Source organism: Aspergillus thermomutatus (genome assembly GCF_002237265.1).
Source record: "Aspergillus thermomutatus strain HMR AF 39 chromosome Unknown NODE_5, whole genome shotgun sequence".
Taxonomy (NCBI): domain Eukaryota; kingdom Fungi; phylum Ascomycota; class Eurotiomycetes; order Eurotiales; family Aspergillaceae; genus Aspergillus; species Aspergillus thermomutatus.
In genome coordinates this window covers 133,323-159,892 of record NW_020798053.1, presented here as the reverse complement: position 1 = coordinate 159,892, position 26,570 = coordinate 133,323, and the positions used below count along the sequence as shown (strand labels likewise).

At 51.0% G+C, this 26,570-nt stretch overlaps 8 protein-coding genes across 8 annotated transcripts; 5 read left to right on the top strand and 3 right to left on the bottom strand.

Moving 5' to 3' along the window:
• Positions 1 to 3,373: 3,373 nt before the first annotated feature.
• On the top strand, positions 3,374 to 4,985 carry CDV56_109184 (uncharacterized protein; the record flags this gene model as incomplete). The annotated part of the gene is made up of 2 exons (XM_026762803.1): positions 3,374 to 3,804; positions 3,872 to 4,985. 2 exons carry the CDS (start codon positions 3,374 to 3,376, stop codon positions 4,983 to 4,985), a joined length of 1,545 nt encoding a protein of 514 aa, XP_026618691.1.
• Positions 4,986 to 6,375: 1,390 nt separating this feature from the next.
• CDV56_109141 (Zn(II)2Cys6 transcription factor) lies at positions 6,376 to 9,242 on the top strand (the record flags this gene model as incomplete). The annotated part of the gene is made up of 4 exons (XM_026762760.1): positions 6,376 to 6,779; positions 6,844 to 6,955; positions 7,037 to 7,767; positions 7,823 to 9,242. 4 exons carry the CDS (start codon positions 6,376 to 6,378, stop codon positions 9,240 to 9,242), a joined length of 2,667 nt encoding a protein of 888 aa, XP_026618690.1.
• Positions 9,243 to 11,886: 2,644 nt separating this feature from the next.
• On the bottom strand, positions 11,887 to 14,003 carry CDV56_109090 (uncharacterized protein; the record flags this gene model as incomplete). Its single annotated transcript, XM_026762709.1, has 3 exons — positions 11,887 to 11,896; positions 11,946 to 13,057; positions 13,896 to 14,003. The coding sequence occupies 3 exons, from the start codon at positions 14,001 to 14,003 to the stop codon at positions 11,887 to 11,889; spliced, it is 1,230 nt and encodes a 409-aa protein (XP_026618689.1).
• Positions 14,004 to 15,416: 1,413 nt separating this feature from the next.
• Positions 15,417 to 17,729, bottom strand: NDC80 (kinetochore-associated Ndc80 complex subunit NDC80; the record flags this gene model as incomplete). Its single annotated transcript, XM_026762660.1, has 2 exons — positions 15,417 to 17,591; positions 17,685 to 17,729. The coding sequence occupies 2 exons, from the start codon at positions 17,727 to 17,729 to the stop codon at positions 15,417 to 15,419; spliced, it is 2,220 nt and encodes a 739-aa protein (XP_026618688.1).
• Positions 17,730 to 18,293: 564 nt separating this feature from the next.
• On the top strand, positions 18,294 to 19,681 carry pex14 (putative peroxisomal membrane anchor protein (Pex14); the record flags this gene model as incomplete). The annotated part of the gene is made up of 5 exons (XM_026762637.1): positions 18,294 to 18,326; positions 18,393 to 18,399; positions 18,466 to 18,718; positions 18,788 to 18,872; positions 18,944 to 19,681. The coding sequence occupies 5 exons, from the start codon at positions 18,294 to 18,296 to the stop codon at positions 19,679 to 19,681; spliced, it is 1,116 nt and encodes a 371-aa protein (XP_026618687.1).
• A 743-nt stretch (positions 19,682 to 20,424) lies between these two features.
• On the top strand, positions 20,425 to 21,473 carry CDV56_108989 (uncharacterized protein; the record flags this gene model as incomplete). The annotated part of the gene is made up of 3 exons (XM_026762608.1): positions 20,425 to 20,513; positions 20,652 to 20,974; positions 21,031 to 21,473. 3 exons carry the CDS (start codon positions 20,425 to 20,427, stop codon positions 21,471 to 21,473), a joined length of 855 nt encoding a protein of 284 aa, XP_026618686.1.
• A 1,404-nt stretch (positions 21,474 to 22,877) lies between these two features.
• CDV56_108961 (uncharacterized protein) lies at positions 22,878 to 23,603 on the top strand (the record flags this gene model as incomplete). The annotated part of the gene is made up of 1 exon (XM_026762580.1): positions 22,878 to 23,603. One exon carries the CDS (start codon positions 22,878 to 22,880, stop codon positions 23,601 to 23,603), a length of 726 nt encoding a protein of 241 aa, XP_026618685.1.
• A 318-nt stretch (positions 23,604 to 23,921) lies between these two features.
• Positions 23,922 to 26,534, bottom strand: CDV56_108917 (putative acid phosphatase; the record flags this gene model as incomplete). The annotated part of the gene is made up of 4 exons (XM_026762536.1): positions 23,922 to 25,230; positions 25,436 to 25,495; positions 25,563 to 26,455; positions 26,523 to 26,534. The coding sequence occupies 4 exons, from the start codon at positions 26,532 to 26,534 to the stop codon at positions 23,922 to 23,924; spliced, it is 2,274 nt and encodes a 757-aa protein (XP_026618684.1).
• Positions 26,535 to 26,570: the final 36 nt, after the last annotated feature.

Below are 26,570 nucleotides of genomic sequence, written 5' to 3'. Positions count from 1 at the left end.
TACACCACCGCCGATCAACTGTAAATAGTCCGAACTAAAAATGAATAGCATCATGGAGTCTCTCGACGGCCTAGTTTAGGCTCTTTAGGACAGAGTAATCCAAAATGAGGTCAAGGTGGCGTTCCCAAATGCATCATATATGCGGGGTACATGGAGTTTGGGACCCTCGCTGGAAGTATATCTTGTTTAGCGAGCTGAGAGTTGCCAGAGAGGACCCATCTGGATTCTGGATTCGGGTCGATTGGCAGGATTGTAGGCGCTTGCTCCAATGATAGTGCTGGTATCTGGTTAATATGCTGGGTGATGTGCTCATTTGAGACATTGGTTTATTGGAATATATCATAGTGATCATGACGGGAAGTCTTGACAGATCAACCACCTCCCAGAGAGAAACTCAATTAGGAGATAATTGACATGTTGATAGCACGGGGTAAGTGAGTGTCTGTTTTATTGGTGGACCTGCCGTTCTGCATTTATGGAGATGGAGCGTGGATTCATACAAAACTGTTGACATAGAGGCCGTTCGATATGACGTTGATAGTGCATCTCTCTTTATGGAGCACAGATCATTGAGTACACCATATGCATCGATAAACCATGCAATATCAATGTAAATAATGTATGTAAGTGGATGGTAGATACTCATATGACGGAGTTTGAATATGGGTGGTTAAGCAAGGACGATGTACATCAACGGTCTGCGCTGCATCTTAAGCATAGCTGGCTGCATGAGGCTGTCTAGTTACCAGAAATCATCCCTAGCGAGAGGGAGATAATCCTCTGGATTATTGGATTATCTTGATCGTAATGTCTCTATTGACTTAATTTGACTACCTCTACAGACGACGAAATACCCAGATAAGCATAATCCATAAAGCTCCTTTGTCACATCAGCGAGATACCCACTCTACTGTGAAGAGAGGTATCTACTGTGTACTACTGGCCTCTTGGACGAGTATCATATTTGGCTGATCCCTTGCCGCCCCGCTGATACATATCACATTTCACCCAGGCTGCCAGGCATGCACTTGAAACTGGGGTATTCTCCAACCTCCTTGTTATGAACTTACGATCAAACATCACAGAGATCTGTTTGCGTACAGTCTACTGATCAAGTCTGGTTTACAGAAGGTGCATGAATCGACTCTTTATCGACATTATCGTTTGAGATCATTACGCTTGAAGTTTAATGTAGGTAGGTTATATCCTCCGACACCTATGCAACAGGCTATCAGCATCAAAAAAAGCAAGGAGTGGCAAGCAACTGGTTCGACAACCCGATTCTGGAATTTGGAAAGTAGCCTCCCTGTGGCCCATCCGATTGGATTCTCTTCCAATCTGCTGCACGGCTTGGAATTTGCTCCACCATTGACAATTTAATTCGTTATTCAATGTCCAAAACGGCGCCGCTAGGAAGGAGTGGTCCCATCTTGAGTCCACTTTTCTGGATGGGATTGGAAGCTCTCTAGAATTCCGAATTCCATTCGTTTGAATTTCTGTTAGATTCCATTTCTCTTCTTGGGTTAGTCCCGAAATCAACATACTACGCGCTAATGCTGGCTCAAACCTATTTTCCTTCTCGGTCTCCATTTTTTCCTGTGCCCTCAGCTCGACTGTTTGTATGGACTATGGTCATCGCTTTCTAACCTCCTTGTGTCCTCGAGAACCACGGAACCAAGGAAGCTATGATGCATTCACTGACTAAATTCTCGCGGATATTCGTCGCCATAGATGTCATACGAGCTTGTGATTGGGAGCTTCAAAGATATGAGCATAACTGCTGTTAGCAAAACGTAAACATGCGACAATCGGAGAATGCTGATCTATCGAGTCGGTCAAGAGGCAGACTACACTACCATAGGACTTAGCAACTATCTAAGATATTGGCAAGCCAACACAGACTTAGCGTGTGTGAAAGTGAGCTCCAAGGCACTCTAGTACTCTGTACTATCTGGGCTATGTAGGTAACCGGCATACTTCTTGTTTGTTTCTATCTGTCCAAAAGAAAAATCTCTGCTCAGCAACCAGGAGTCCTGGACCGTCTTCAGCTGGTCTAGCTGCCACTGCTGGAGCCTAGAAAGCAATACGTAGCTACCCGATTCGCCTCTTGGTTCACTCCATCATGGTGCATAACTCCACCATGAAGCCCATGCAGAACCACAGTTGATCCCAGACTCCTTTCACCAATCAGATGATCAGCCATTCTTGCTAGTCGTCATACTCACATGGCTGGCCCCACTGTACTTTTGCCCCTTCAGTCACTTGCCTGTGAATCTGTGATCCATCTTCAGAAATTCAGACAGATACGGAGTAGACAGATATAGAGTCCCCAAAGTCCAAATGCACATACAACCACCGCCTGGCGGTTTTGCCTAGGGACAGCTATGGCGGTGAAGACTTGATGACCATCTAGGCTCTTCTACTGCTCTAGCTTGTATCAATTCTATCGGACTAGCGCATCCTGAGGAGATATCTAGCAATACTAATAGTATTATTATTATTATGGAGATACGGAAAAAATGAAGAACAATCCCAAATTTCGGCCACTTTGCTTTTCCTCTCCTTAGAGATCTACTCCGTAGGCAAGCATTCCTGGTGGGAGAAAGTAAAGAGAGAAAGGCCGGCCCATAGCGTACCAATCCAATCAACGCCACCCTGAAGCACCCGCCCTGATTTTTTTTTTCTTCGCCCTTTTTTTTTTCGCACTTTTTTTTTTTGTTTTTGCCCTTCCTCCCCCTCCGTGAAAACAAAAAAAAAAGAAAAATCTCAAGGAAAAAGAAAGGGAAAACACCAAACCCGAACTCCACTCTTCATACCCTTTCCATCCTTGACCTTCTTTTTTCCCTTTTGGAAAACGATTGTTAATTGTTTCCTCTATCTGCCCCATAACAATCATAGGGAATTCTTGGATCAACTGGCCAACGAACTGCTCTCTGATTATTCTTCCCCTTCCGTTTGTTTTCCCGCGATCCCGACCGGCATCTCATCATCACCATCGCATCCATCCATCCCATCTAGCTGGCTGCTCTCTCCCTCTCTCTGATCTTCCTCCTCCCCCCGTCGTTCTCCCTTCCTGCCCCCTTCCTTGTAAACTGCTTCCCATCTCTTCTCCATCCTTTTACCTTATTACTATCCTCGCTTGTGTGTTATTATTCTGTTATCATTTGTTGTTAATCACTTACTCTCTATTAACGCTTTATTGTCGTTGATTCAAGTAATATTACTTCTCAACTCTTCCCTTTATTTTCCGAACTGTATTTTGTTTGGTTGTTCTAGTACTACTATACCGTACCTACATCTCACCTCCTGCTTCACTGATTGTTCTCCCCCTTGTGTATTACCTTCTCCATCCACGAATTGATTTCGAAACGTTATGCCTTACAATACTCGCCGCAAGTCGTTGTCTCTTCCTTCGCTGGGTATTCACCTTCCCAATTCATCTCGCCGGTCCCCATCTGCGTCGAAACTGCCGCACGCGACCGACGATCAATTGCCGCCATCTAAAAAAGTAAAGAGGTCGCACGACTCGGTATCATCATCACCGGAGCCTTCGCCATCCTCGACTTCTTCCTCAGATGCAAAGGGCCAGCAAACGATACGGCCGAACGGAAGGCGCGGAATTTATGAGCATACGCCGCCTCCGTCCCCTACCGACGGGACCATCGCGCCCAAGATCGATACGGAAGGTATCAACGACGACATCGTCGTTGGTGTGATTGAGCAACTAGAGAAGACGGGCAATCGCCCTCATCTTGTTAAGGAGCTCGCAGCTGTTCTCGTTACCCTCAACGACAATGTCGCAAAGTACGCCGTTCCCTTCTCTTCAAACTGTCTGGTGCTCGAAAGCTAACAGTCTCGCTTGTGCATTTAGCTCCGCCAACCCCGCTGCTCTTTTGTCTTCGCGACTGGGCACGTACATGAAGCGCCCTTGGACTGCTCTGGCGCCGTGCCCTATCGCAAAGGAATTAATTCCTATACATCCACGCAAAGTGTATTACTACCTCACGACATTACCGCGTCGGCCTATTCCCGAGAACTCGGACGATGTGATCATTCCAGGCGTTGATGGGAAAGACCTGACGCCCAGCGTTTCCAACGCTGACCTGGATGAGGAGGAGATGCTGGCACGGGAGCGATCGCTTAGTCCCGAGGTCGACCTGTCCTCGCCTGACTTCGAGGAAGAGAACATCGACTTGGATGGACGGTCTGGTGTTGGAAATGCAGGACGCCCTGGCCACAGTTTCAGTGAGCATCACAGCCATGCGCGCCTCATGCATTCGAATCGCGCCGCATCTCCGCCGCTGGAGGGTGATGAGAAGGAGTTCACGCAGACTGCTAGTGCTGTTCGCGAGCGGGCCTCGGAGCAGAAAGCGGCCACAGGGAATTCCTCTGCTCTTTCGGATGCTCTCAGCGAGTTGGAAAACGGAGTCATGAGCATTTCGGAGACCTCAGTCGAAAACAGCCCTCTGTCCTCTATTAACGAGGAGCGTCTGCCCGATCACGAGGACAGCGATTACTTCTCTCATGGAAGCTATCAGGCCCAACAGCAGCTACAGCAACAGTTGGAGCTGGAGCAACTTGATGTCGATGATGTTGCTGCGTCCGCCCTCTTCGGTACCTCGCCCTCCCCATCGCTCGCGTCGGTCGCATCGTCGCTCTCGTCTGGGACGAGTGCCGCGTCCGATGACGGTCTTGATGTTGAGGACCGTGCGAATGTCCTTGCCAGTGCTCCTCAGATCAGCCTTCCCGAAGATCCTACTGTTCCCTCTGTCTCGACTCTGAAGCGATCTATCGACATGTTAAATAGTGAGCTCCCGGATATTGAGATGAAGATGTCGGAGCTAGCAGAGCAGGAAGACCAAATGGTGCTCCCTGGAAGAGTCCAGGATATGGATATGGACATGGTCTTTGATTCGTGGCGAGAGCTGCAGAATCCGGAGACTGTGGAAGTCGACGAGCTCGACGAGATGTTCGGTGAGATCTGAACGTCTCGCAAGCACTTCAATCGCCAATCGCGATAGATTGACTCTCTCGCCTGTGTGACTGCGACGTCCACAATCCATCGCATGCATTGCAGAGCCTATCGCCCTGGGCATGCTCCCACCGCTGTCACTACGTCCGTCGGGACCTGTTTTTATCTCTCCACTCCGCAAAGCCGAATCGACCCTCTACGTTCTCACGCCATGTGGCTGCGAGCGATATCCTTGTTAAAATCTTGTACTTCCATTATTATCTGTTTAATTCGCGCTCTACGTTCCGCGTTTGCTGGGTCTCTGCACCTTCCCATCTATATGGCCATTGGGCCGGCTTCACTGTACATATATCTATCATCTTTTTGGGTTTCCGTTATACGGCGGTTCGAATATTCCCCAGCTGGTCTTGATGTATCTATGTCTTTCCTATGTTTCTTTTCATCCACCAGTTATGGAAGAAAAGTCATTTTGCGTTTCATGCAAAAAGCAAAAGGGGAAGAAGCATTTCTCAAAGAGGAGAAACGGTTACAGAAAATGGGAGGAAGCGAGATGCGTTGATGGTCTGATGCCTCTCCTATGTACGTTGTCTAATGAAACATCATCATCACAAAAACACTTTCATCAATATCCTCTATGAAGCTATCGTCGTTCTGGATCATCAGTATATCTCATGGTGCCTTTATCTGCTGTATCCTTATCGTAAGGAGGGGAGAGCTTATCTAATTAATCCCTTCCCACGGAAAGACACTCAGAGTTTGGCATCGTCCGGTCGCTATGGGATCCCTCTATCTATCAATCCTGCTCTCGTGGAGGAGGACGAAGTACCTTAGCTACCATCTCCGCTCGGAACTCTCTTTGGTCCTCCGCATGAGTAAGAAAAATCTCGACTCGGTCCAGAAGATACTGATTTCCGATCTTCCGCCATCTGATTGGCGCCTGTTCTTCTGCCTGTCAAGTGTCTTTCCCGCGCCACATTTTTTGTCAATAATATTAAGCAGTATTCCTTTCTTTTTGCCATCCGTTTTTCTGTCGTTTTGATCTCTTTTTCCTCGTTTCATTTTCGCTCTGGTTCCTTTCGCGATTATAACATACTCCAAGTCACATTCGGTCCAGAAACGGCAGGGGTCCTGTTTCTTAACCGCCTCTTCTTCATACTGGTCTGAAGCAGGATCGTCGGCTTCGAATCGTTGCATAATGCTCATTCTATTGCCGGCCGCTCTAGACTCTTGTGGAATGGAGTCTTGATAGGGACCAGGAAGCCACTTAAGACACAGACAACGGTAGCCAAGGCTTTTCTCGACCAACTCATCTTGTCAACCTTGCCCGGATCTACATCATCCTACATCTGCACACGATCGTTCAATCGTCAATCGTCGACTCTATCTAGAGAGGGGAAACCAGCATGGAAAACTCCCCCTCCAGTATTCCCGAGTCGGGAAGTGCCGCGATGCGGGGCCAGATGCCTTTGCATCCGCCACCACAACAACCCAATCGCAACGAAAAAACTGAGGCCAATTCATTGCCGGCTGTCGCACCCAAGGACCCATCATACATGCTGCAGATCTCAACTCCGTCTTCGCTAGGCCCCAATCGGTCCGGAGCGAATGAAGGCGCAAATGCGAAAGTCGCGATCCCCAGGCAGCGCTCGAATGTCGCCCCGCGCTACAGTCGCCGTGTGCCGCGAGCGTGTGAAACCTGCCGAGCGCGGAAGACGAAATGTAGCGGTGATACTCCTATATGCCGGCAGTGTAAAGAACTGAGGGTTACGTGTCGATATCCGGTGTCATGGAGGGAGAAAACAAAAGGGTAGGTCGTGGTTCGTCGTGTTGTGTGGGCTTACGACTGATTCGTATTTTTGCCACGGATGCAGGCAATTGGATATATTGTCGGTCAAGACTCAAGACTACGAGAACCTCTTGCGAGAGATTGGGAGCGTGGTGGATACTCGAACTTCGGAGCGCATCAAGAGCATGCTCGACAAGGTAAGAGCCTGCTGCGTTTTCCCTCAAGGATTCTTCCCTTGTACCGCGCTTGCCCCTACTGATTACCTGACTCTCAATTAGTATGCCGTGGAGAACACCAATAGCCATGAAAGTTCCTCGAATGATCCGCAGTCTTCGGTCACGCCCCAAGATGAAGAAATGGAGCAGGATGAACCGCCATCGTCCCCTTCGTCGATTGGATCGCTGGACGCCATTGATAGGGTGGAAGAAGATTTGAATCGGACTGAGAGCTCGAGGGCTACAGGGTACATGGGCAAGAATTCGGAGCTCACCTGGATGCAAAGGTTACGACGGGAGGCTGAGCAACGCGTTCAGAAACAGTCAGGGGCATCGGAAACGAAGCCTGAGGGTGAGTTTGCTCTGCACGCAGTGAACTATCACCTGGATGACATGGATATCACCGTCCCGGGCCCGGTACAAGTGTACTGGATGCCGCCGCGCCATGTGGCGGACCAACTTTTCGAAGACTACTTGACTACGGTTCACCCATTCTTTCCCATCATCAGTCGCACGCTGTTTAGCGCACAGTACAGGACCTTTTTCGAGAGCGCAGCGCGGCCTGGTGACAAATGGTTGGCCATTTTGAACATGATTTTCGCTATTGCATCCAAGCATGCCCATCTTACACAGGCGCCGTGGCGCGGAGACGAACGTGATCATCTTGTGTATCTGACACGGGCTCGCATCCTCAGCATGAATGGTGATACGCTTTTCAACCATCCTGACCTGCAGCAGGTACAGGTTGAAGGTTTGATTGCGTTTTATCTTCTTGCATCAGATCAGATCAACCGGTGAGCACGCCTAGCACCCAGTTCTAGCTTTCTTGTGGTGACTGACCCCTTTTAGAGCGTGGAGGATTGCATCTTTGGCTGTTCGATCTGGTATTGCGCTCGGTATCAATATGAAGAACTCCAGCGAGACCACGCCCAGTATATCCAAAGAAGCACGTTATAAGGTCTGGTGGTGTCTGTATACGTTCGAACATATGCTTGGAATCATGACGGGCAGGTCAACATGTATCCTAGATGGCGTCTGTACGACGCCAATGCCCCTGCCCTTCGATGAGGGGCAGCTACGCGAGCCGTTCGCAGCCAAACTTTTGGCGGATCAAGAATTGCGAGAGGCGTATGTGGGATCAGCAATGGCAAGTTCTTATGTTCGCCAAATGCCCTTGAATCCACCGGGTGGCAGAGATGCCCAACTCACGGACAAGCCACGGGACGCCAGATGGTTAAAGAGTCAGCCTGCGAGCCAGGCTTTGTGCTATTTATTCTATACCGACCTGGCAGTCATCAGTCAGGAGATTGTCAATAGGGTCTACTCGCCAGATTGCGTCAACACACCGTGGGCCCACATTGAGAATCGTATCGGGGAGCTTCGAGCGAGAATCGATCGCTGGTATCACAATCTTCCCGAGGTGTTTGACTTTGTCCGCAAGACGGACGACCAGGATCAAGAGGTGCTTCGTTTGAAACTCTTCCTCGCGTTTCACTTCTACAGTGCTCGAATTACTCTCGGACGGCCATGTCTGTGCCGCCGTGACGCACGCCCGAGAGATCCGAGCAAACAGCCGACTTTTAGTCACAAAATGGCTGAGCTATCGCTTGAGTCTGCGCGTCGGATGCTCGAATTGCTACCCGATGAGCCCAACGCCATTCGGCTCTATCATATCTGTCCCTGGTGGTGCATATTGCACTACTTGATGCAGGCAGCGACTGTCCTTCTACTCGAGTTATCCTTCGGCAGCATCCATATGCCCGAGGAGGAGCAGAATTTCCTGGCGGTCTCCAAGAAGGCCGTTCGCTGGCTCTATGCGATGTCCGAGTGCAGCGCAGCATCACGACGTGCATGGCAGCTGTGTGATAGCAATCTCCGGCGGATAGCTTACGGCATGAATTACGACGTCAGCGACATGCCCAATTCCGTCTACGAGACCAGACCAGACCAACCCATGAGCATGCAACCCCATTGCCCCAATCAACCAAACACCAATATGACATCCACACCCATGTTTTACAATGCAACGGACGACAGTCTTCTAAATCTCAATGCCGCCGACCGGTCGCAGGGAACCTACCAATATTACCAGAATCAGCCTCCATCTACGGTTTCGCATTCACAAATGATTCCCAACCTTGATTTGCTGTCCTCGGCCAGCAGCAATCCTCCTGGAGGCGATGCCTTTTTCCCCTATGACCCGATCAGCGGGGAATTCATCCGATCGTTCTTCCCGGCGGCCGCCGATGAGGAACCATGGACGCAATGACGAAACGTGCAATGTATTGGACGTCTACTCTTTTCTTATCCCTTTCTTCTCTTTTCCTTTCCCTCAACCTATCACCGTCCACTAGCTTGTCTTCATGTTCTATTGCGAGTTAATCGTCACTTGACCTAACGAGTATCCTCATACTGCCTATACCTATGCCAGAGGCATTGTTTTCCGTTTCTGCGTACGATTCGATTTACTTTGGGAGTACAGCTATGGCGTTGATTTTGTGGGGGACGCAGCCAAATTGCGAATAGAAGTCATGATTGGGCGAGTACGGGTCGGCACTTGGTAGATGCGGCGATGGACGGACTGGAGTTTCAGTGGTTTCACCTTGATGTCTAAGCTAGGCTCGTCTTGATGATGCCTTCTCAATGTGTCATGACTCGTAGGTAGTGTGGACAGACTGATTCCATGACTTCGAGACTTGGTCACGTGTATGGCCTACAGAGTGCAATTGAATCATATCAGATACATTTCTGGGGATGTAGCCAATTCGAAACTCGCAAAGATGACAGGATGCTTTTTGGTAATTATTGTACTTCTGTAGGCATATATATATGTACATGAGAGAAAGGGGGTCTATGTAGACGCTGTAGTCGAATGATTACATGTGATAAAATGATATGGTACAATGGATATTACTTGTTGAGAGTGTCAGCGCCCTCTCTTCCCATCTTCTTTCGCTCCTTCTTCTTCTCCCTGTGCATGCGATACACGACCCCCCCGAGTTCCCTATTGATCTCCCTCCACGGCACCCGGAAAGCCTGGAACTGCCGAATACAGAATTCCACAGCTTCAAGGGCGGGGTTCGTGGGCCCCTGGCCGGACGTAGGGGGCTTCGAGTCTTGCTGTTCGAGCTGTCCGGGTTGTTGACGTCGGCGAGCCTCGTCGAACTCGGTGTACTCCTTCACCGCCTGCTGCGCGATGATGCGGATGGTGTTGGGGTTCGGCAGGACGGCCTTCTTCTGCGTCTGCGCGAAGTACCGTGGGTCGAAGTGCGGGTCGCCCTTGCGCGGGTCGCGCTCGCGGTGGAGGTACAGGCGGGCGATGCCGCCTTCCTGGAGGCGGGAGAAGGTCGGGGAGCGGACGTCCAGGCACCACTGTTCCCAGAGGCATTTGCCGGCCACGCTGCCCTGGGTGTCTACGACGGCGGAGAGGAGCGCGTGGAAGGCCGTGGCGGGGATGTAGGGGTGATTGCTGCGCGGTGTGGCTTTGTACTTGAGGTGGGTCTTTTGGGCGACCTCGCGGAGGGAGCCTGGGATGGTCAGGAAGACGCGGTGTATGCTGTGGATGAGTCTGTCTTGGAAGCTGGATTTGGAGTGGTGGGATTCGTTGAATTCGCCGTTAAGGAGTCGGAGGAGAATGTCCTTTGCGCGGTCCAGGTCGCTTTGCTGGTCCGTGGAGGGTTGCTGCTTGATGGCGTGGTCCATTCGCACGATTGCTGCAGCCAGCGCCGTGACGTTGCTGCATCCCCATGACTTCAATCGGTAGTCGCGGATGTATTCCAGCATCATAATCGCGGAATCCCACTGTCCCATGGCGATCCGGAAATTCAACAACGCCCGCATGGTGTTCAGGGAGAGGGGCTGGGAGAGGGAACGCACGACTGAATTATACAGTGCTTCGTTCTTAGTGGCGGTTGCGAATCGGATGATCGACGGCGCGAGGGCTTGGTTCCCGTACGCACTTGGAGGAATGGGAGGACCGTCAATGTCGTTCGAAAAGAACAACCAGTCCCCGAATGCAAACGCCCGCGATGTCGTGACCAAGTCCAGCAATTCAGCTACTGTAACGATCGACATCTGCGGCATGGACGATTCAAATGGTTTGAAAGATTCCAGGCTGTCAAGGTCAAATGACGGTAGAGCAGCATTATCCGACTGGCCCACTCGCTCAGAGAACTCGCGGATTCGCCGCAACTTGCTCGCGTCCACCACTTCCTGAAGCCAGGAGAAGGCGTCTAATGCATCTGTACACAAGCGTCTCGAGGCAAAGAACCTTATATTGTACTCCATAAGACCAGCGAATGCAGATGTATCGTCGTACAGCTGCCCCGATGTCAATGATTCCATGCTTTCTTCCATAGGAGAGGTATTGTTACTCCATGGCGGAACAACATGGGGAGTAACTTTGAGCAGTGCCTCAAAGGCTCGAGGGTCATTTTCGGCATTGAAGCCTCCAGACTCGATGGCACGAACGACGAACCAGTTGGTTGGTTTGGCCGTCGGTAGCAACTTCGCATCAGCCGTGGGCGAGACAATGGCGGGCTTGAGCATTGATACATGACGAAGAAGCGCACTTGGCGATAAACCGCGCCAGCCGAGGCCCAGATAGACGAGGTTGGGAAGGCTATCTAAAAGCGCTGCGGCGACTTCGGCGCTGACCGTTCGCTTTCCTAGCCCGTTGAAGGGAGCAAGACCGTCGTGTCTCCGTGACAACCACTGACGGTCAATGTCTTCGGGACGACGCCAAGACACTTCTGCGTCCACGTTGGTCTTCCAAACCGACCTGGAAGATTCAATGAGAGGCTTCCAGCTCTCAAAGCCCCAAGCTTGATAATCGGTCTGTGATCTCATTCGTTCTATAAGCCACACTCCTTCCTGGATATACCCATGTTCCACACAAGACCAAAGAATTAGCTCTAACCAAATCTCGTGTCCAAGTTCCCGTATACCTAAATTGAAAGGGAGGTAGGGCGACTCCTTGCCCGCGGCAGCAGCCTTTGCTGCAACTTCTGCCTCATGTGCCAACCAAGCCGCATCCGTTAACGCGCTCATGATGTGCGTTGACAGAAGGTGCATTCCCGGTGGCCGAAAGTTCACCCGATGCACACTCGGAGGATCGTATTTGTACACCCGGTCAGACACTGCGCCAGAATGGTGTAGACGAGCAAGGATACGAAAGACGTAGGACATTGCCAGCTTGGACTCGTTCGGGGACGCATCGGCGGCAGCGAGCACAATCGATCCCAAGCTTTGCCAGACTTCCGCCATGAAGCGCTTAGCGTGTTCGTCAGCAAATGGGCGCTCTGTCCACGAGTCGAAGCTTGTGAGGTCCGACGCCGCTGGCGACTTGGTAAGGTGAACGAGCTCGGGGGCCCTCTCGGCATGCTGACCGGTAAGCTCATCAAGCGAGACACCAGCGCCAGAGCCCCAGTCATGGCTGGATAGAGGCCTGCGGGGTATCGAATACTTGTCAAGTGTGTCCGCAGCGTCCAATAGCCGAGTCAGAAGAACATTCACCGCAGGCCAATTGTTCAACCGAAAACCCAAGTACGCCAGTAGATCGATGTTCCCCTCAGTCCGAGCGTAGAAGAGCAAATTGGCTAGCTCGATAGTCTGCGCAAGGGACTCCCGGCCTATGGTTGTTGCGTCGTCGAACTCGGCATCCGTCACGGCGGCTTCCTCGGGGATTTTCCGCAGGGATGGCGGCAGGTAATGTTCTAGTAGAGGAATCCAAGAATTGGGGTCCTCCTGTCTCGATTTTGGCCCCGACACTGGGCATCTCTTCCTCTCAAATCGAACATAGTCTCGCAGCAGCTGGCGGTCGACGATAGCCGCAGACCTCGCGGAGAACGGGCGACTCCATTGTCGCCTACCTGGGTAGATTCTACAGCTCGGGAGACTCAGTCGAAGCGAAGAGCTGAATGAACGACCGTACCAAGCGAACGGAGAATGGGACGAGGAGAACCTGCGGCCCAGACACGGCAGACGAGCTGGACCCAGGCACTTTTTCATGACACGGCGGAGGACGTTGCGGACGAGGCCTGCGGAAGGGGGATCCAAAAATCGATATGACCGTCCGAGAGACGTCTGCAGCGCATATCTAATCGTTTAGCCGATTCCACATTTCCGAACGACACCATAAATAAGTCCTGTGGGCCACAATTGTGTGAAGGTGGGAGCTGTAGATTTTTCTCTAATCTTCAGAGGGATTTGCTTGTCGGCGGCAACGAAAAAGTATCGCCGGTAGCTTTAGTCATCAATCCTCAGCCAACCACAGCTCGGCTGTTTGTACTATCAGATAAAGCTGTCCACGAACCATCCGACTGTGTTCAATTCGATTCTACCCTTGTAGCTGAGACATGGAAACGAGCTCTGTTCTATTCGGATGTCTTTTGATGGTCATGTAATATCTCAGATACATCAACGCCTGATAACTGCAGAATTGATAACGAATGACTGATCCAGCAGCCGAACCATACATCACTTCCCCCAAAATCAACAATAGGACTAACGGTCTACTTATATAACAAACGGATGCCTTCAAGCGACACAAATTCTTCAACTCTATTGGATTCTCCCCAAGAGTTCACAGGCGCTTGAACTTCCTTGGACGGAAGTCTTCAAATTCCTCAGCAGGCGGCTGTCGGTGATCGGGGGCCCATTCAGGACCACCACCGTGAGGTCCTCGGAGCGGAGGCCTTCCACTCGGTGTGCAGCTTACGCTTGGATAATGGCTGAAAGTGGAAGAGTGCCAGGGAAAAGCTCCTGTGGGCCTAGGGTCTCTCGACGGCCATAGAGTCGTGGACGGAGTCATGGATGGTGTGGCTGATGGGATGCAAGAACTCGAAGACGGCGTTCCCGAAGGCTTCATGGCAGCTACATCAGTTGGGAGTCAGGCTGGAGGATTGTTCACATTTGGACTTACCGTATAGGAGGAAGAAACGGGAGTAGAAGGCCTTCCAGGTACACGAGCTAGAGCTGGGTTGACACAGAGAGCCACAATGGCGCTGAGAACGATTGCGAAAGCTTTCATGGTGGCTCAGTAGCACAAGCTAGACTTCTTGCTCAAGGTCTATTGACCGATAAGATTTTTGGGCGCGATCTTCCTGTGCACAGCACTGGTTGGAGCTTGGAATTGGATTCAGTTGGAGTCTCCAGTGGTATATATACCTTAGACAATGACCTCCGCTCCTCCACGTCCTCATTTATCATTTTGCGCCCATGAAGTTCCTCGCCATTCTCTTACCCGAAATGTTGATAGCATTATCTCCAATCGCTGGGGGCCGAGAGGGCCAAAGGCAGATCCAACAGCCGCGCCGCAGATTTATTTAGAAGCTCGCGGGATCAACCCAGATTATCAAAGATACGAGCAGATCCTCAATATAGCGTTATCTCTCAATATGATGCCAATTGGTCGTTCATCCCAAAAGGCAAGGACTAACACGGCAGCTGTACGCAGCACTTCGGATGAGCACAGCCATCGGCCCCCAACGCTTCAATGAGACATGCCAATCACTCTTAAGGCAGATGTTATACAAGGAATACTACCGCCGCTCTCAATGAAAAGCGGGCATAGTGACTCGCTGCTGGCGGGTTGACGAATACGCAGCCAGCTGCGAGCCCTACCCGGCCCCATGAGTAAATTGTTGGTTGCTCGCTGTGTAATCTACACGAGACTGGGAAAAAGAGATTCCTGACGCGGTCATATCCTGCTTTTGGCTACGACTGGTCGGCTTGTTGTCTCGCCGTGTGTGGGAAATACGAGTCTCGTAAGCGTGCGCGTCCCCTTCCTGTCAATAATCGCTGGAGATAAGCGAATCAACAAAGGACAGATACTGACAGGACATTTGAGCAGAAGTGAGAAGGATATGATATGAACCATCAGGTCACAGGTTGGCTATCAATGATGACGAACGCAAGGTAGTAGTTGAAGCCTGGTGGCAATCGGCAAGCAACCCTTGAAGCGAAGGACTTCTCGCGATTGGGAAAAGGAGCCCTTGATGATCGGCCTGAGTATGTCCATTGTCTAGGCAGACACTGGAGTTACAAACTGAGCAGGAAGAAAGAGAACTTGAGGTAACGTGTATGGAATGTGTATATACACCTTCGCCTAGTGATATCACGAACAGAACGAACATCTCAACAAGTTATGTAGAAAGAGGTATCAATCGTCAATATCAAGAGCATCCGAACAATTCAGATATAGAACATGTCAACCCACAAGAACCCATATCACCTGTCCAACAACGCCACAAACGAAAAAAAAATTTGATGAGTCCGAGAACACATACGCGCTTTCGCTGATGTTTTTGGCGATGATCATCCTCGGCTTCGAGTGAGCCGAAACTGAGTAACGGCAACTGTCAACAATACAAGACATAGGATGAATTTCCGCAAGAACAATGGTCAATCATGATTATAGCAGAATCGTCAGCGTTCTCGCAACTCAGATTTCCTCAAATTGACTAGTGACATCCTCTGTCATAGGCATGTCACCTCCAAGCTCCTGCTCCACCTCATCGACGACGAAGCTTTCATAGTCCTCTAGACCCTTCTGAACGTGCACCTTGAATCGAATTACGTCGTTCAACATGCTTTCCACATTGGTATGAAGTTCCTCTCGTAACGCATTAGCCCGAAGTGTGAGCTGTTCGTACTCGATGTTGGTGTTCATTTCCCGCTGTTCCATCAACTGCACACTTTCGCTCAAAGTTGCTCGCATCTTGGCCAATTCCTTTTCCATCTTCTCAATTTGGGCGTCGGAGGCAAGCTTCTGAGTGGTAGTGATCTCCTTCAATCGCTCAAACTCCTCCTCAGCAGCCCGCCGCTTATGCTCCAGAGCTTCAACCTCGCTCCGTTTCTCATCCATCGCTTCCTTGATATTGTCTAGCAAATTGCGACGCTCCAAGTCATCATCAATCGCCCGTTTTCGGCGCTCATTGATCTCCTTCCGAAGAGCCTGCAAGCTACTGCGCACCATACCCCGAAGATCCAAGCTGAGCAGATGCGCCGGGTGATAGCCCGTAAAAGGCTCCGCTAGCAGCCGGTCTGCCTCGGAAGAAATCCGGTTCGGCAGACCACCAATCTGCGACGCGGAGAAGCTATTCTCGTTGATGTTCAGACTGAGTTCGTAATCCTGACCCTTGGCATTGACGGCAGTGGAAGGAATCAGACTAGTCTGATAGCCGAGTGTATTATAAACTTTAACGATTTCCTCCAGATCTTCAAGTTTCCTACTAGCTTCGGCTTCCTTTTCCATGACCCTGGCATGCGTCTCTTCCAACCGGGCCGTAGTATCTTCGAGACTTTTCTGCAGTCGATCCCGCTCAGTGTTCATGCGATCAATATCCTGAATAGTAAGCCCTTGTTGATCAACGCTGGACTGAAGGCTGGATCGCTCTTCTTCGGCTGCCTGAAGCTCCGCCTCGACCTTCTGGATCTCCTCGTCCAAGAACTTGATGCGATTTTCGTACTTCTCGATCTTGCCCTGAACATTTTGGTTGTAGTCCTCAAACTTCCGCTTGTCGTCCTCCAAAATTCTGAAATGCTTATCCAATTTAGCCATGTCGGGGGCATTCTTCTCCAACTCGTCAATCTGATCGCGTAGCGCCCGGTTCTCCGCTTCCAAAACTTGCATTTCCTGCACGTACTTCTCGTTCCCCTTCTCAAACTCCTGAGCCATTGCTTCAATATGGGGCACAAGACGTTTCTCAGCAGTCTCATCATCCTCATCTTCACCACCCTGCAGCCAGTCGTGGTACGCCCCGGTCAAAAAACGGAAGATAATGCGGTCCCCCGACACGTCCACACCCATCTCCGCACAGGCCTCATCGTACTCCCCAAGCACGAACCGATCCATCATCTGCGCTAATTGCATCAACCAATGCAGCATGCCCAAGAAAGTAGGCCAATTCTGGCCTCCGACTGCAGCGATTTGCGATTTGGTGATACCCTTCTCGAATGGGTAGCGCAGTTGCTTCAAAATTGGCGGAACCTCTGCATCCATGCTCTTCTGGAACCGATACCCCGGATCGATGCGATGATACAGAAACTGAAAAATGTAGTTGAAGTCCTTCTGGGTTGGCGATCGGAGTGTGTTCTGACCCAGCGAATGTTTCATCTCCAGCTCAAAGTTATTGTGGGTCAGGTATTCGAGGAGCTCCTGTCCAATTCTAGCCTGGAAGGACCTATCCCTGAGAGGTCGTGGATCTCGAGGAACACCGGCAGCACTGGGCACTTGGGTGAAAAAAGACTGATGTCCCATTGGCCCTCCCATTGACGGTCGCGAAAAGACGCTGCTTCTCCTTTGTAGACTCTGCGATGCAGAGCTGGCGGATAGTGAGCCCGACGCATAGCTTGGGCGACCAACACTGGCGCCATGAAAGATGTTGCTCGATACAGATCGCCTGACCGACGAAAGCCCAGCATCGGCACCAAACGCCCCGCCGGATGAAGAGCGCTGGAAATTCGGTTGCTGAGGGCGACTTGCAGAGTTTAGTAGTGACATAGAGCGCGTGTGTTGTGAGGTAAAAGGAGGATTCTGATACCCAATGGAGCTGGTGCGCTTTAGGGCCGATGAGGGTTGCGGTAGGGCCGAATAGTTCTGAACGCTCCCCAAAGTCTGTATCCAGGATTATGTTAGTCGCAGTCAGTCACCGCGCATTGAATGATACGATGTATCAAGGATATCAAGGGAGAGGCATGACGCTCATACTTCTCGGGGGCGCCTGATACTGAACAATCCCGTATCCTGCGACATGATAAATGGAAGCCGCGACTGCGGCAATGAACTCGTGATTAAAGCGAACGTTCGAATGAGATATGTCCACAAAATGGTTGAGGGTCCAAGGATACAAAAAAGCCAAAAAAAAATAAGTTGTGGATGCGCGGAAATATGACACAGTCGATTTCCCCTCACATAAAATGATAAGGACGGGATTTGATGCGTTGCCAATGAGGTGCAAAACAGCGACCGAAAGATGTAAACAAGCACATGCCATTATGTCGCTCAATCCAGCAGGCGGTGAGTTACTTCGGAACAACAGTTCTTCCTGCGGCTATAATCACGAGATCACAAGATCACGAGATCTGGGGAAACTCCGCCAGTGGTTGTATCATTGGCGGTAATTACCGTAAGCAGCGCAAGTTCCGAGGTCCAGGTGAACAGGCCTCATCCGGTGCCGATGAGCATCTGTCGCCATGAGCATTAATTTCCCCATCCGTCTTCTCCAATTCTTCAACTGACTTCTCTTCACGACCTTTCTACCTCTAAAATATTTTGAGGACGGCTATCTTGATTGAAGCTGTTGTTTAGACTATCATCATGGCTCCTCGCGAGGAGCTTGTCTCCTCTGCTGTATGTACCGTGCCCGAGTGTTTGATGCTGTTATCGGAGTCGGAGCTGACCGTTGTTCTTGAATAGGTTTCATGTGCGTGTGCTCTACCTCGAAACCATTCCAACTTGAATGTGGACGTGAAGCCTAACACCTAAACAGTTCTACAGGATCCTTCTGTGGCTTCATCGCCCATTGAGAAGAGAGTCGCATTTCTTCAGTCAAAGAACCTTACACAGGAAGAGATCAATCTCGCTTTATCCCGCACCGGTGAAGACCCGTCCGCTGCTGCTTCTGCTGTCGCCTCGACGCAAGGCTATCAACCTTCTACTCAACACGCTGTCTACCGTCCTCCCCCTCCACCACCACCAGGGTATGGCTACCCTCCCTATGGCCAATGGCAGGCCCCTCCAGAGTAAGAGCATTACCCCTCAACCCGTGGTATTTAGATATAAAGCCTGAAAGCTGATTTGTTAATTGGTAGACCTCCCAAGAGGGACTGGCGGGATTGGTTTATCATGGCTACAGTAGTCGGAGGTGTGGGATATGGGTTATACACCGTCACAAAGGTTAGTATATCGATTCCGCAGTCCGCTCGACTTTTCTTCTTTTGCGATGATGGTAACAAATGATTCTCAAGCGATACATTGCGCCATTAATCGCCCCTCCTACACCACCCCAATTGGAACAAGACAAGGAGCACATCGATGAACAGTTTTCTCGCGCTTTTGCTCTGATTGAGCAACTTTCCACAGATACTGCGGCATTGAAGTCAGCTGAAGAAGCGCGCACAGAGCGGCTGGACACAGCGCTTCGGGAAGTTGAAACCTTGGTGGCCGATCTGAAGACCGCTTCTCGCCGACGGGATGACGAAACCCGCCGCATCAGCGATGAAGTTAAATCATTGAAGGACGCCATCCCCAAGGCTCTTGAGGGCGCTCGGGAAGGAAATGAAACCCGGTTGAAGGAACTTGGCGCTGAATTGAAGAGCTTGAAGACTTTGCTTGGTAACAGGCTCAGTGGCAGCGGCGCATCCAGCGCCCCTGTTGCCGGAAGGACTATCAGCGCATCATCTCTGCCCAGCGTCGCTCGACCCGCGCAGGAGGCGTCGCCGGCTACCACTCCCGCTACTACCAACGGCGTTACAGCAACTCCTACTACACAAGAATCGCAGCCCTCTCCAGCACAGCCAGGCGCCGGCACGACCGCCGGCGCCGCGGCTAGTAGCCCTCTTGCGCAATTTGGCAGAGGCGCCTCCATTCCTGCTTGGCAGATGGCCGCTGCCAACCGGTCGAAGACCACTACTCAGTCAACTCCTACCCCTGCAGGAGACAGCTCTTCTGACAATAAGGAGCAACAGAGCGCTCCAGCCAGCTGATTGATTTTATACTGAGATTGTGTATGCGCTGGCAAAATCTGAACACTCTTTCATTTATCCATGTATATGGTAATAAGAGCCACTGCCCTTTATTTCTTGAATGTATTTACAATAGGAGTACTGGATTCTCAGGTAGTACCACGTGCTTATTATCAATGAGGAAACGAAGGGTAACAAGCTATTTGCATACCTCCTCGCTTATATTTTGAAAAATTCCAAGAAATGACCTTTCTATGTCGAAGGGATAGAAGACTCCTAAAAGAAAATGAAAGTAAAAAAGAAGCATGGGCGATATTTATGGCTTTATCCTCATAGAATCCTGTCCCATTTCCCCAGAAAAGCTTGGCAAGTGACCCGCAGCTTCTGGCCGCTTCTCTTCCGATCGTTCGCCCGGATCTCAGATAAATTGATCGTCCCTTTCCTTGACAACCTTTTAAGGATCCGAACCAAAGTGACCACCTAAGAAACACCACACAATGTCTACCCGCGATCATCGCCATAGGGACAGATCCCACCGAGATCACGATTCGCGCTCGCGCTCGCCAGACCGAAGTGACAGACACAAAAGACATCATCATCACCATCGCTCACGTCATAGTCATCACCGTCATCGAGACCACAGTCATGAACAAGACCGACGCGATCGGCATACGCAGCCAGACTCTTCGGTGCCTGTGGTGCTTCCCTTCCAAGCACGAGAGCTTTCGAAACGGGATCTGATCCATTACGAACCCATGTTCGCCATGTACCTCGATATCCAGAAGGGACTAATAATGGAAGACTTGAGCGAAGAGGAGATCAAGGGTAGATGGAAGAGCTTTATTCGAAAATGGTAAGGATCCCGTTACCTCGAGCGACTACAGATTTTCTGCAATGTGCCGCCAGTGCAATTGTTCGCTTGCGTTGGCCAGCACGCGATGAACTACGTCTTGATAGCCGGAAAAATCAGAATTAGTGATTGACATTATAGGAACCGTGGAGAACTCGCCGAAGGGTGGTATGACCCTAGCACACTCGAGAAAGCCCGTCGCAATGCCCCAGAACATCCCCCAGCATCCGGCCCTGGACGACGTCATGATTCACCAGATTATAAACAAGGTGGCCGAGGTAAAGATGCCGACACTGGCGACGTGGCAGAGGCGACAGCCAGGCAGAATGAACGGGAATTCGTTTCCGAGGACGAGGAAGAGTACGGTCCCATACTTCCTCATCATGAGGTGTCAGCCAGGGATCGAGGTGGTCCGTCCGCTGGACCAACAATCCCGACAATACAGGACTTGGAGTTACGAAAAGGTGCGCACATCTCGCTAGCATTATCAATGACGAGGCTAACACTGTGTGTCTGGCAGAGTCTGCCGTAGAGGATGCCATCGCGGCCCGCCAGGACGCAAGAAAGCAGCACCGTGCAGAGACACGCTCTCACAAGTCTGAGATGCGACAGATAGAGGATGAGATTGCACCCCGCGCGGAGCCTGGGACACATGAAAGGCGCATGGAGAAGCGTCGAGAGGCGGCCGCTGCAAACCGTGCCTTCGCTGAATCACGGCGAGGTGGCTCACCCGTAGATGCAGCATCCGACGACGAACTTATGGGCTCCGGCGAGAACGATCTAGATGCCATAAAAAAGGCACAAGCTAAAGAGCAAAGAAAAAAGAATGAGCGTGAAATCAGAAGGGAAGAGATACTCCGAGCTCGAGCAGCGGAACGGGAAGAGCGACTTCAACAATATCGCAAGAAGGAAGAGGAGACCATTGGATGGCTCAAAACATTGGCTAAACAACGGTTTGGCTGAGCTCTTAACTCCTGGAATGCTTCGATGATGGTTGAGCTTGTTGGAGCATGTTTCTCACATGAAGTCCTGTCATGTCCCTTCATCTTAAGCTTCGAACGTGCCATGTTTCCCCCTTCTCCCCAACTTATCAGTCGTGGACCCATGTACGTGACTATTTCTTGAGAGACGGCATAGCTGCTGATTAGCCTACATTCGACCGACCACGAGCTAAACGGCGATGATATTCAATAGATGTTGCTGCAATGATCATGCCACTTCTTTAGTCCCTCGCCATTTGAATGCTCATAGGAATGTCCATCGATGCCATACTCTTTTGATGGTGAAGGCTCTTGACCCATAGCCCTTTCCCCTCTAGGAAAGCGTCACTTGTGCGCTGCGCACACCTTTCACACTAAAAAGGAAGGCGTCCCTGACAACTACTTCGCGTGTCCTTCTTCCTCGTCCTCACCAATCCATATCAGCTCTCATTAGTTTTTCCGGATCAGCTTTTGCTGCAAGTACTGCTGGTGTCCTACGCTTGTCACATTCAACCTCTCCGTCTGCTCTCCAGCCCTTCAGTATGGTCTCCTCGAACATATATCGCCTCGGAGACCTCAGCCCTCATGCAGTTGCGGGGATCCTTTGCTCACTGCCGTTCGCTGCGGGCATGTTCTACTTCCTGTCTGCGAAGACGGGGATCTTCGCCTCGCGCCCCAGAGGCTATCTGAACGAGACGAGGTGTAGGCTTCTTTATGTATTCACTGAAGTCCTCATCGGAGGGATCATTTTGACCTATGTAAGGCAGTCTCCCAGTTCATTCAGAGCTCACCAAGTCTCATTATGGAATGCTGACCCGCCAGGCTTGGGAATTATCTTGTGTGCTAATCGTTCCTTTCCTGCGAACTGTGGTAACCTGGGTCGAAGGCGCTGTAAGGACCTTTTTTGGCTGCATCCCTAGTGATACCCTACCGGACTAACGCGGCTTTCTTATGCTAGGTATATCTCTCGGGCTCCGCGATCTTCTGGTCTTTCTTAATGCTGGTTTATTTGAAGCCAAGGGGAATCCCGAGCGTCTCCCTCGGAGGTTGTTCTCTTCTATATATGGTCCTGGAGCTGTTTCTGGTGACGTCGTCTGTTTATCCCATACAAGTAGGGAAAATAATGGCTATATTTCTTATATGCATTCGTGCCATTCGTTTTGTCAGCCTTGTGATGCTTCTCTGCGTCGTTGTTGGATCTTGGACGGTACCCTGCCACTGCGAGTCTGATCCAGAAGCAGCTGCGTCACTGATCCCGGATGACCATGTGCGCCGTGGCGCCGTTTATAACAGACGAGATGAAAGTATGAATTACGGTGCAACGGCGCAAGAAAGCGATCCCTCACACAATGATCTTTGGTCACGTCAACCGAGAAGGAGACCACCAATGGGAGCAGTTTCGAGCAGACGATTGCAACCACATTCGGCTCTACAAGGGATTGAAGAGGAGGTTCAAGCAGAAGACACGGATGATATCGCTGGGAATGATCATGAACAAAGCCTTGTAGATGAAATGCCTGCTTTGCGCATTGCCAAGCTGCGTCACAAGCTTGCCAATTCCAAAGCCAAGCATGAGGACCAAGGTGAAGTGCAGGATATTCAGTCTGTCGATCATTCTTCTGAGATCAATTTGCGTGTCAAGAAATCATCCCGAAGGGGTGAGTGGAAGCCTGACGCACCCGAATTCATTCCTATTGCGCAGCAACGCATCGTCATGCAGCAACTCGACGGAAACAGGAATCAGCAGGTCGACTGCCAGCATGTCTCAGGCCAAAAGGACATACAACAGCAAGGCTTAGGTGAAGAGCGAATTTTGTCGAGGACTTTCAACTCACAGATGGCGAAGAGTGCTGTTCCAAGGCTCCCCGTTACCGATGAGAACAAGAGTCCCAGGCCTGCCGCTTCCACGAAGCATCGGACTCGTGCAGTTGAGGGTGACAATGGTCAATCCGCGACTGGACCGCAGCAAGCAAGCGACAGGGTCATTATCGCATACCCAAAGAAAGCACGAAAGAGAGGGAAAGGGTCGAGGAAGGAAGCCAATAGTCGTAGAAAGCGCACGGAAAGTGAGCCTGCAGGCATCGGCTTGAATACTGATATTGCTCACTTCTGACGCCAGGGACACTCGCCATGATTGAATTTCTAAGTCTATGCTATTGTTACACAATTTATGTGCTTCTGGTCGAGTGCGGACAGAATGGCAGAGTGTACAAAAGGCAGAAGCAGGAAGAAAAGACACGGCTAACCTTTAACCGAGAGATATAGACTACAAATCACTTTGATCAAGGACGCCTCTTTAAAAATTCGTTCCTCTAAAAAACCCCGTGACTGTGTTCGGATGGATCAATGATGAGACATAATCCAATCAATAGAGAGGAAGACGATCTTACTAAAACTCCATGCTTTATATGCGCAATAGCTGCCCAGCTCATTAGGCTTTCCTGCCCAGTTCAAGGTCGGCAACCAGTCTCAAGTCACTTGTTCCTTTTACTGATGAATCACCCATACCGAAGAAAGGCTTGACGGCAACCTCGACAGTCTCCTCAAAGAGGCGGCCAACAACGAGGTCCTTGAGCTCTTCACCAGTCTGACCAAAGTCTGGATAAGCATTCAGTTCCAGCAGCCAGGGAACTCCATCATTGTCGACGAGGAAGTCAACACCGAAGAGCTCAAAGGCGTTTGGCAGGGTCTGGAAATGGACCATCATGCCTCGTGCGGCCGCCTCGAAGACCTCTCCGGTGACGGCGCAAATCTGGTCGAATATCTTCTCCTTCCAGTCGTGGCTCAATCCGGGTACATGGTGATCCAGTTCCCAGAACCGTCGGACGCTTCCTTCGTTGGTGCTGCCGCCTTCTTGGAAGCAGGTGTTTGTGAGGTGTCTGGCGAGATCGATGACCTCGTCTTCGTCCTCCCATGGAGGACAGTATGGTTTCGCGGCGAAGAGAGCCAGCATCTCCTTGAAGACGTAGACTTTCAATGAGCCGACAGCCAGCACGTAAGTGCGGATGTGGAACTTGCGGTTCGATGAGGAGGGTAGAAGGAGGGGAGGGTCGATGTAGGGTTGGGCGATGAAGTGGCGTAGCTGGGAGGTGACGACGCCCTGTCCGTCCCCGTCCCTATCCTGGTCCTGGTCCTGGTCTTCCGGTCGACCAGTATCTGGGTTCTCGGATCCGCTTTCGTCATCTGAGTCCTCCTCCCATTCTTCGAAGATCTCGCGCAGTTGATCCTCGCTGTTGAAGAGACGGATGCCTTGTCCGCGGTCACTCATTCCTGCTTTCAGAATCCACCATTCCTTTTCTGAGTCCGGTTTGCCTTCGTTGCTGTCCAGGCTTTCGCGGAGCTCGTATGCCTCGAGCAGGGCTTCGTCGAGGAATTCGGCGTAGTCTAGCTCGAAGTCGTATGCGAATTTGAAATGATTCCGTAGTACGCTGTTGGGGTGTTTGGTGACCCAGTTGGTCACTGTGTTGGAGAGGTAGTGCTTGCGGATCAGCGCTTTTCGGATGATATAGGCGTTGACCAAGGATGTAGCCGAGTTCATCATCGCATGCTCAAAGTCCAGCCGTTCGTATTCGCGATATTGAAAGAGAGGGGTGGAAGGGGAAGGAAGATCGGACAGCTTCGATATGATTTGACAATGACCTTTGCGGAGGCGACGCTGTAAGGCTTGTTCCATCAGACTCTGGACGTAAGAATCGTCGCTATCCAGGATGGAATAGAATGCAGGTTCATCATTATCTGAGCTACAGAGTCTAGGCTGATTAGAATGCATGTCTTCTAGAATACGACCATGGACCATCGACCAAAACAAACAAGAAGAACGCTAGAAGGGAGGGGACAAAAGACACGGAGAATATGATCAAGGTCGTATATAGAGCAACGCGACACGCTCATGATCTAGCTGGACCTGTTTAGACGCGGATCCGCTCGTCATAAGGGTTCACTCACAGCTTAATTTCGCCTTGGATGCCTGGTGTACGCATAAAGGTGGCCTTGAGAGGGGTAACACTGGACCCAAAGAGTCAGCTACAAGCCGATACAGAGTAAAACATGAGTCAGGGTCGAGAGGACAAACCTTGTCATTCCCTCACGCACAGCGCGACCATCATTGCCCGGTCCACTCGCCTCAACACTCTTCCACACGTCTGTGAAATCAGGATTCCACTGAAAGTGCTTGTGCTGGAACCGGATCCTCCTGAGAGGCCCTGTCCCCGGAGCGGCAGTGGGCTTCTCCCCCAGTCGTTCACCCTGGTCGCGCAGCCTCTGCTCCTGCAGCTGGGGAGTCTCATCCGGGAGCGCTGCATCGACGGCCTGAAAGCAGCTGCCAGTCCACCTATTGTCAAGCATATCGGTATATAGCACCTTGCACTTGCTCATCCCCGGCTCCAGAGGCACATTGATGTTATACAAATCCACTCCCTCCGCCCAGTTCTCGCAGAGGTATTCAATCAGCTTCACCGAGTGCTGCGATGCTTCAGCGATCACAACAGGGTCATGGTTGCGCGAGCTAAACGCATATGAAAGGGCAATGGCGCGTTTCCCACAGTGCGCAGCCTCCAAAGCGCCTCCGATTGTGCCGCTCGACAAAGCGAATAAGGCAGTCGTATTCCGGCCGTAGTTCGGACCTGAAACGACCACGTCGACGGGGCCGCGTTCCTGAAAGTAGTGAAAAAGACCGATCTGCACGCAGCTTGCCGGCGTCGAGTCGATGAGAAGCCACTCGTCTCCGTCCTCGGCGTCATCGCCGCGAGGGAAGTCGTGGATGGTGCCATTGTCTTCGTGCAGGGTTCCGGGCCGGAAGTAGGTTGGTCTTACAGAGGCACCGATCAAGTGCGCTTTACCAATCCATGATCGCTGCTGATGAGGCAGGACCACTGATACAACGTGGCCGGCGGACTGAAGGGTATGGACAAGGGAATGGACGTAAGGCGAAGATTGGTTCGACGGAGGACCGTCATCGTTGACCACCTAGGTTGAGGAGCATGCCATGAGCTGGGTAACTCCGCGTTGAAGGGACCGCAAGAGTTCAACTTACCAAAATGTGCATTGCGACTAATTGCGGCCAAAGGAGTCTGTTGGTGGA